At 38.5% G+C, this 9,573-nt stretch overlaps 1 protein-coding gene across 1 annotated transcript in view; it reads left to right on the forward strand.

The window, feature by feature from the left end:
* The window catches only part of Ccdc171 (coiled-coil domain containing 171), a 351,463-nt gene that overhangs the window by 138,326 nt on the left and 203,564 nt on the right, over window positions 1-9,573 (forward strand). Inside the window, exons 17-18 of the mRNA XM_005352686.2 lie at window positions 3,229-3,733; window positions 4,880-4,996. Coding sequence (XP_005352743.1) covers window positions 3,229-3,733; window positions 4,880-4,996 — 622 coding nt within the window. The remainder of the gene's footprint in view (window positions 1-3,228; window positions 3,734-4,879; window positions 4,997-9,573) is intronic.

A 9,573-nucleotide genomic window follows, 5' to 3' on the forward strand; every position in this document is an offset into this window, starting at 1 on the left:
CCTTTTTTCCTTCCTTTGTCTCTCCCTCCCTTCTTCTTTTTGTTTTTTTTCTTATGGCTTAATAAGTGTAAATTGAGGCTGCTTGTGTCATCATGGGTGGGGATGTTATTTACTAGAGCAACTTACCAGTTGCTATAATACTAAAGAAAATGACTTCCCTTCCACCAGCATCCATTGACTGCCAATAGCTTCTCAGGTAGAGGTGGGGCTTCCCAAGAGACTCCTCTGCTTGCACTGGGATTTTGACCTTGTGTAGTTCTTGTGCTGGGGACTGTAGCTCCTGTGAGTCCATGAGTGCAGTGGCCACACAAATGTCGAGAAGATGGTGTTTCATGGCACTCCTCCACAGCATCTGGCTCTTCCATTTATTTCTGCTACCTCCTCTGAAATGTTCCTCGAGCTTTGGCGGGGGAAGTTATAGGAATAAATACTCAACAGCCACTTAGTATCAGCACCTTTATCAGTTATGAGTCTGTGCGTTAACTGTTGACCACAGCAAGCCGAATATTCCTAGCTAAGACTCAGCGCAGTGCTGATCTATGGGTATAAACATAAATATTTGGAAGGCAGTTGATACCATGTCCACTTAGCAAAACAACAACAGTAGCTGTTTCCCATGCCTCAACCTCCCCACCTGCCCTGCTCAGGGCCCGCGATGGCCCAGCCTTTTTGGCTTTTGACCATATTTGCAATACTGGGGCATGAATTCACTTCAGTGGACTGGGGCCTCAAATCTGAGCAGGAAGTGGTTGGCTATCCCCACAACAGTCTTGTACCTGTTGCACCTGCAGATGCATCTTGCCTAGCAGTTTGTTATTACAGCTTGCAGGGTTCACAGCTGGGGAAGAATACTGATGTCTTTTCTCTCCCGGCAGCCTCAGCCCGTACAGTATCTTCTGTGACCAGGAAAGCTAACCAGAAGTGGAACCTTCCATTTCAGTTCCAGTAGGATTTTTTTGATGCCCTGAAACCAGTGTCTGGTGCCTTTAGTAAATAAGGTTTCTAGTTGTGGTAGGCAGTGAAGAACAAAGGCAATAGGTTATATTTTTGTAGATACCCTTGGAGCCTCTTACTAACATCTCATCAGGAAGCAGCCCATATTTGGCACCATGACTTCTGGAAGCAATGTTGTTCATCTGTGCAGGGAGCTTCCTTTTAAAGTTTTTAGAAGTTAGCTTTTAATATTAAGAGTAAGGTTTTCACATGGCCTTTTCATGCATCCTTAGTCTTTACTAACCATTCCTCTATCCCTTCTGCTCTCCTGCCCCTTAAACCCCACCCCTGCTCAAATCATTCTGCCTCCAATGTTGCCCACCTCCATTACTGCCCACCTCTTCTATCGTCTTCTACCGTCACTCCCAACAAACACTGAAACCTAAAATTTCTAAAGTAGGATAGGCCTATGAGAGACTAACATGGTATTGATGTTTCTGGGCTTCGGTTACCTTACTTGATATACAGTTTCCAGTTCCATTCAATAGGAAATCCATCTCTAAAATTCAACTTTTCCTTTCCTGAAGGGAAGGCATGCAAATAAATTAAATCTTTTAAGCAGTGATTTTTTTTTTTAATGCTTTCCTTTCCTGTTCACTGCTCGCCTGTGCCTCTGAATGTCTCCTCTTACTTTCTGTCTTTGGAAAACTATCTCCTAGGATTTATTTTCGTGGGTTGTCATATCTGCTAGCTTGAAACTATTTTGCTGTTGCCTGCCAGCACTGCCCATGATAGCCTTTGACACCACATCTTGCACTGTGGCTGAGCGTGTGCATGACTTGCCTTAGATGTTGATGTCTTTTGAGGCTCTCCTGCCAATGTGAATTTTACAAGTGCCTTTTGTTCTTCTGGGTGTTCACTGGGCAACTCTTGAATAAGACATCATATACCTCTCCCAAAGATCAACTTTAAATTTTTCACATAGTACAGTTTAAACCAGTAGTACAAAGAGAAATAGTTCCTTTAATGTCCCGAAGGAGTCTCATTATGAAGACAGAACTTGACTTTGCCACGCCGATACTGAGGATACTATTTCTCTGTTTCTAAATGACTATAATGCTAGAATTGAACTCCCCTACTCAAGAGAAAGAGGTTCATGGCTGTGTCATGATGGTTCACTAGGAAAATAAAAATCTAACTGCAGCTCTTAAATCATGGTTGTTTGTGAGGTTAGACTAAATTATTAAAGGGTTGCTGTTGTCTAGCCCCCTTATTAATGGTGTAGATTTAATTTTTTCCTTTTGCATAACTCACTCCCCTTTTTCCTTTAATTGTCATATCCATCCAAAGGCTTGTCAGCGTCATTTTGTCAGGTGCCCCTGGTGCTCTGACAACCTGGTGTATATCTACTATAGCATTGCACAGTAATGATGATTGATTGCTGTTTTCATAGCATATTAACCATTGTGAGTAGTCTGTAATGTTTACTGAGTGGTGAACGAATAGTAGAGTACAATCTATTAGTTTAGAACCCTTCTCCTTTACCTCCACCGACCACAATGATTGCCAGTTTATTTCTAGTTACTAAAATGGTGTTCTTCCTGTTAATGTTTATTTTTGATTTCAAGTTACAATTTGAATTCTAAGGATGTTAATCAGAGAAAGAGGATTAGAGAGCTGCTGAGGCCCAGCTCACCGTAGTCCTTCCTTCCTGCTCTGGAGCTGCTGTGTGGTGCTCTGCTTGGGAAGTTAGGAACAGAAACAAGAGGCTCTATTCAGCGTCAGTCTCTGGTAGTCAGAAAGGACAACTGTTAATCGATCACTGTTTCTTACATCACTAATCTAGCTCATTGCTTATTTTGGCAACAGTAATAGTGTTTACTATACCCCCCCCCCCAGTTTTCAGTGCTGTTTCTATTTAAGAGGAAATAGTAATTATTGAGGAATGGAAAGGAGAAATTTGGCCCAGAAAGCATATTTATTTCCCTTTTCACATATGTATATTCATATGCAAGTACACAGGAAATTCATGAAATACCCACAAATTTATGTGATATGGCTGATGTAAAGCCACTGTTGTAAGAGATTTTCAGTCAATGTGCATATTCAGATCTCAGCGGTCTGGCCCACTGTTGCCACTGGATATTTCATAACAGAGACCTTTGGAAGGAAACTAGTAGTTTGAGCTAAAGTATATTTCCTTGTATTAACAAAAATTAGTAAGATGCTTCTTTGTTCCAATATTTTATATATAGATATATATTATTAATATATATTATTTGACTTTTCTTATAGAAATTTCAAGAAATTGCTGAAAAAAACATGGAAAAATTGAACCGTATTGAGAACTCACATGAACAACTGGTTCTTGAGAATTCGCATTTCAAAAATGCATTGGCCAAGACTCAGAGGGAACAGACATGCTTGTTGGCGGCGTGTGCGCTGATGGCTGGTGCATTGTATCCCCTCTATAGCAGGTCATGTGCCTTATCCACACAGAGAGACTTTCTCCAGGAGCAAGTCAACAACTTGGAATTGTTCAAACTGGAAATTAGAACGCTAGCCCAGGCGCTGGCAGCAGTAGACGAAAAGAAACAAGAAGAAGCCAAACCAAAGAAAAAACCGTTCAAAGGACTGACTCGTGTATTCCGGAAAAGTGCAATTGCAATTTTGGCAGCAAACAGACTCAAGATACTGGGCCAATCCTGTGCCTCCCTTTTTACCTGGATGGAAAGCTGTAAGGAAGGCATAGGCATGCTCGTGTGTACAGGAGAGTCCAAAGACAAGCGCAAATTTCCAAGTAAGATGGTTTGTGCTTTAAAAAATTTCAGTTATATGTAAGTGAAATATAATATGTGTGTGCTTATCTACTATACAAACCTTCAAAGAATTAATCATGTAACATAGTCCAGTTCATCTTCACATGTGTATGTATATAAATGTTTAATTTATAAAAATTAGCCTTGAGTTTTTTGTAAACTGATATTATGAAGCAATTATGTATAACTTTCATATTGTCTAGATTTATTTGTATTATCTTTTTAAAACAGTATAGTGTAACGTTTATACCTCACGTTTTCAATTGTGACAATCCAAAACAGACACTTAAAAGTTATCCATGCTTTCAGTATAAAATAAGAATAAATGATGTGAGAGTTAAGAATATCTTGAAGAGTTGTTTAAAAGTGAGGCAAATATAAATTTTCAGCTAACATTTCTTGGGAATGTTTTACTATTTTTGAGAAAACAGTAGATTTAGTTGTTAATTTTTTAAAATTTATGCCTAGGGATCAGCCCTAAGGCTACTTTCATGGAACAAGTGCTCTGCCATTGCGTCCTCAACCCTGATGCAATGCCGGGTTCTCTGGCAGAAAGGGCCGGGGCAGAGCCAGACCTGCGGGACTTTTACCTGGTTCTGAGTTCTGAGTCTGTCAAAGCAGGATCTCGTTTAATTGCATCAGGCATAAACTTATATAGGCTGAGATAAGGGTTGGGAAGCCTGGGGATGGGTCGAGGTGGAGCAAGGAACAAGGGCCAATAATATCTGCTCGTTAGTGGTTAGCGGCTGGCAGAGGCGTGCCTAGGTTGGGTAGCCAGAGACAGGTCTCCAAACTTGAGCTAGGCTCAGGAAATTGCACTAGGCCTCACCAAACTCAAGTTAGGCTAAGGAAGTTACACTGGGCCTCATGCTCAGGCCTCATGAAGCCCAACAATGCAACTGCTAAGAATCAGGCAATTGTAATACAACCAAAACTAAAAGAAATGTCTGTCTTCTTTGATGCTTGTTATTTAATGTTGCATTAGTCAGATGTAACTAGATTTTCTAACTAGAAAACACTAGGCATACAAAGGCTGATTTACTTAAGTAGCTGAATACTGCTATGAAATTTAAATGTGGATTTTAATAACTTGTAGCATTTCATAATGGTTCCTTCCGTTTCTGCAGAGCATCAAAGGGAGCAGTCACGTTGTTTACAAGCCCTTACTTGGTTCACCAGTTCTGACCTTCTTGTTGCCATTGTCAGTTCTATGACTGAGCTGCAGGAAGTCATTAGTAAAACAGGTATGATCATTTTTTATGTCTATGCAAAGTATACTTAAAAAAATGCCTAGAAATCCCTTATGGTACAAATTTTAATAAATTGTCTTGGAGGAAAATACATCTGTTTTTTATTTAGCCACAGAGAGATTGTGAAATCTGTATCTAATGATACAGTAAATAAAGGGAAATTTGGTGACAAACTTTGTCTTTATTTGTAAAGGAAATTAAATAGCATTTTTGGGTGAATGTATCTACCTCATTCTTCCCCTTTGTGATTTGTTTTTCCTATGGAAAGCACACCATTAGTTTTTTCTTTTATTTATTTATTTATTTTTTATTTTAACTTTTTAAAAGTGTGCGGATTTTTGCCTCCATGTATATATCTGTGCACCTTGTGTGTTCCTGGTGCCAGCAGGGTCCAGAACAGGGTGTTGGATACTCTGGAACTGAAGTTATAGACAGTTGTAAGCTACCATGTGAGTGCTGGGCGTTGATCCAGGGTCCTTGGAAGGAGCTGCCAGTACTCTTAACCCCTGAACCATCTCACCAGCCCAAAGTTTCCTCTTTTGTTACTTGGTTTTGGTTTTCTGGCCATAAGTTTCAGAAGCCTGATCAATAATAGCTGAGCCCATGGAAAATGCCACGTCTAATTTGGTGATATATGCATTTTTAAAAATTTGTTTGATTTCCTGACTCAGGTTGTGTATGTTTATGTGCATGTGTGTGTCAGGAGGGTGTAATGATGACTGTTTTTTCTAAGCCGTAAGAAATGTGGCCATGTTCTGGGTAAGCTGAACCCTAGACCAGTCATAGTCATTATGATGCATTAGCAGCAACAGTGTGTCCTGACCTGTTAAGACTTCCCTGCTTAGGGAAGTGTAAGCACGGGAACATGATAATGTGAGATATGATTTAAATTTTAAAGATAGGTCAATGTAAATGAGAATCATTTCATCATAATTTCAGGTATTTAAACCTAGGCTCCTCTCTCAGGAAACTTAACGATTCTCAGATTATTTTTAAGTGTGGCCACTGATATTGGTAATCCGTGAGCATATTTAGTACTTTAGTGAACATTAACGTGCTGGGTTTGAAGTAGAAATAAAATTTAAATTTTAATTATTTAAAAAGATTAAATTAAGACATAATAAATATTATACACACATTTATAATTTTAGATAAATATAAAATAGTATGATTTCTTCAGGCTGTTTCAAACAAAATTAAGAATTTTGGTTTTGTAGATTCAAAGCATAAACTAGTTTTTTTAAAGACATAATGATAATGTTTGGATTTAGTGTAGTAAATATATATTTTAAAGTTATTTTTTAAGAAGTTATTCAGTGAGTTTCACTATGGTGGTTTCATGCATATGTGGAATTATGCTTTATTATTATTCCTCTCTTTCACCGTCTTTCCTAACTCTTCCCATACCGTGTTTTGCTGGTCCCCCTTCTTCTATTATGATTTCATTTTTCTTTGCAGTTAAAAATAATTCCATTTTGTGTATGTTCCACATTTTTTTTTCTAGTCATCTGTTGACTATGTAAGCTTGTTTAACTTTTCATGTATAGTGAGCAGTGTAGCAGTGAAATGGATGTGTAAGTGTCTCTCTGGTGTGGCTCCATCACCCACTCGTCCTCTTTTTAGTTGTTTGAGAGGCTCCACACTGAATTCCCTAGTGACCGTATCAGTTTATAATCCCAACAACGCAGATGGGGTTTTCCCCCCTGCGTTCCCTCCAGGATTTGTTGTCATCTGCTTTCTTAGAGATAGTCCCTGTGCTCTGGCTGACATGGACTCTCAGACTGGTTTTAATTCACATTCCCTTGATGGCTAAAGACAATGACTATATTTTCTAGTCATTACTGGCCATTTGTGTTTCTCTGTTTGAGGACTGCCTATTCAGATTGTCAATGCATTTATTAGCTAGATACTTTTTTGGTGGTTAGTTTTACAGTTCTTTATACGTTCTAGATATTAACATACTATTTGTTTGTAGTTGACAAAGACTGTTTTCAGGTCTGTGAGCTGTCTACTCTGGTGATTATTTTCTTTGCTGAGCAGTAGCTTTTTATTTGTTAGTAACCCAGTTGATCAGTTCTTAAAATTATTTCTTTTGCTACTGGAATACTTTTTAGAAAACCCTTCCTTTTGTTTAGATATGGAAGTGTTTTGGCAGGATTTCTCTCTACTAGTTTCTAAGTTTCAAGTCTTACATTAATGTCTTTGATTCATTTATTATGTGCAAGGTGAAAGATATGAATCTAGTTTTATTTTTCCACATGTGGAAATTCACTTCCCTCAGTTCCATTTGTTGAAAGAGTAAAAAACTTGTAGAAAACTCAGGTGGCTCGGCCTCTGTGGGTTTACATCTATGTGGGTTTGTATGCAGGTCTTCTGTTCCGTGTCAGCGTCATGCTGTTTTGTTACTGCATCTCTGTAGTGTAGTTTGGATTAGGTATTGTGTTGTCTCCAGTATTGCTTTTTCTGTGTAGGAGTGTTTTGGCTATTCTTGATCTTCTGTGTTTCCATATAAAATTTAAAGTTGCATATTACAGATTAGTGAAGAATATAATTGGACGTTTGGTGCAATTTGCTTCCTGGCTTGCATGGCACAAATGGCTTTATTCTACTATAACCTTCTTGGTATGATTCAATAACACTTCTGAAACTGAGATAATAAAACCTTTTCTTTACTTTAGTTATTTGTTAGGTGTTTTCATTACAGTGGCAGGAAACTGATGCAGGATAATAGAAGAGTCTCTCCAAACAAAATGAAGATTAACATATTTTTAAATCATTTTTATTCTTAAGTGTATTCAAATAGATACAGAAGATATTATACTAGAAAAAAAGGAAACATTTTCCAACAGTTAAAGGTAAATAGTTTTCATGGAATAACAAGGGTAATAAATGTAAAATGTTGACAACTTATAAGGTTTATAATGAAATGCATATATTTAAGTTTTTGCGTTTTAATTTATTTTATATGTACGGGTGTTTTGCCTGTATGTATGTGTAAAATGAGCCAGAGTGTTGGTTTCCCAGTTGCCTAGACCAGAATAATCACACAGAAACTATATTAATTACAACACTGTGGTGGCCAATAGCTTAGGTGTATTCCTAGCTAGCTCTTAGATCTTAAATTAACCCATTTCTTTTAATCTGTGTACCATTGCAAGGCTGTGGCCTACTTGATGGGGGAGAGTCTTCTATTTTGTGTTAATTTCATTGGTTAAATAAAGAGACTGCCTTGGCCCTTTAATAGGACAGAAAATTAGGTAGGCGGAATAGACTGAACAGAATTCTGGGAGAAAGAAGCTGAGTCAGGCAGTTGCCATGATTCTCCTACTCCAGACAGACGCAGGTTAAGATCTTTCCTGGTAAGCCAGCTCGTGGTGCTACACAGAATATTAGAAATGGGTTAGATCAATATGTAAGAGTTAGCCAATAAGAGGCTAGAACTAATGGGCCAAGCAGTGTTTAAAAGAATACAGTTTCTGTGTAATTATTTCGGGTATAAAGCTAGCTGTGCAGGTGGCTGGGTGCCAGGAACGTAGCCTGCTGCTCCTCCTTACAACACCTACTGGTAAGGTTCTGGTGTCTTTCTCCTTTGGCAGCTACATGGAGTCTCTCTGACTTCTCTCTCTCTCTCTCTCTCTCTCTCTCTCTCTCTCTCTCTCTCTGAATTTTCTATCCAACTTTAGTCTGCTAAGCCATTGGCCAAAAAAACTTTATTCATTAATCAATAAAAGCAACACATATACAGGGCATCCCACATATATGTTTGTGCTTCATGTGTGTGAAGTGCCTGTGAAAGTCATAAGAGAGTATCATATCCCCTAAATCTGAAGTTATAGACAGTTGTGATCCCCATATGGGCTCTGGGAATCAAACCTGGGACCTCTAGAAGAGCATTTAGTTGTCAGCATCCATGTTGGGCAGCTCAGAACTCCAGTTTCAGGGGATCCAACGCCCTTGCTGGTCTTGGCAGGCACCAACACATCCACTCACATGCAGAAATACCCATATGCCTAGGTAAAAAGAAAATACATAAACTTTACACAAAGAATTTACTGATATAGGGACATCTCATTTAATATTTACCCCTATAAATGGGGTTAAATTATAGTTTTCTCTTACCACCACCTTTACCATGAAAATAGTGTAAAAATTAATAAAAATATGCCCACATATCTTTGTACACTTAAGATACAGATTATTAGTTTTGTAGTCTAAAATTGGACTTTACCGTAAGGGAGGCAGCATTTTAGATGCAAAGAAGACTGAAGGCGTAAGTCACAAACAATCCCACATCAGTTTGGAATTATGATTAATAAGGTGGTATTTATTTAAAAGGAAAAAAAATTTACAGATCACTGTCCCAGAAAACAGCCCTCTGCGCAATCAGGAAGGAGTCTAGTCGCCGGAAGCGGAGCAGGAAGTAAGAGAGATCGAGGAGGGAAGACGCTGCTTTTTTAAAGAGAGAGACCATGCCCCAATGGTCAGTTTTCTTGGACTATTCAAATCCTTATCACCATCTAAGGTTTTGTTTAAATGAACTATTAGATCAGGTTTTATCCCAACAGCTGGTC

This window comes from Microtus ochrogaster, chromosome 10 (genome assembly GCF_000317375.1).
Source record: "Microtus ochrogaster isolate Prairie Vole_2 chromosome 10, MicOch1.0, whole genome shotgun sequence".
Classification (NCBI taxonomy): Eukaryota; Metazoa; Chordata; class Mammalia; order Rodentia; family Cricetidae; genus Microtus; species Microtus ochrogaster.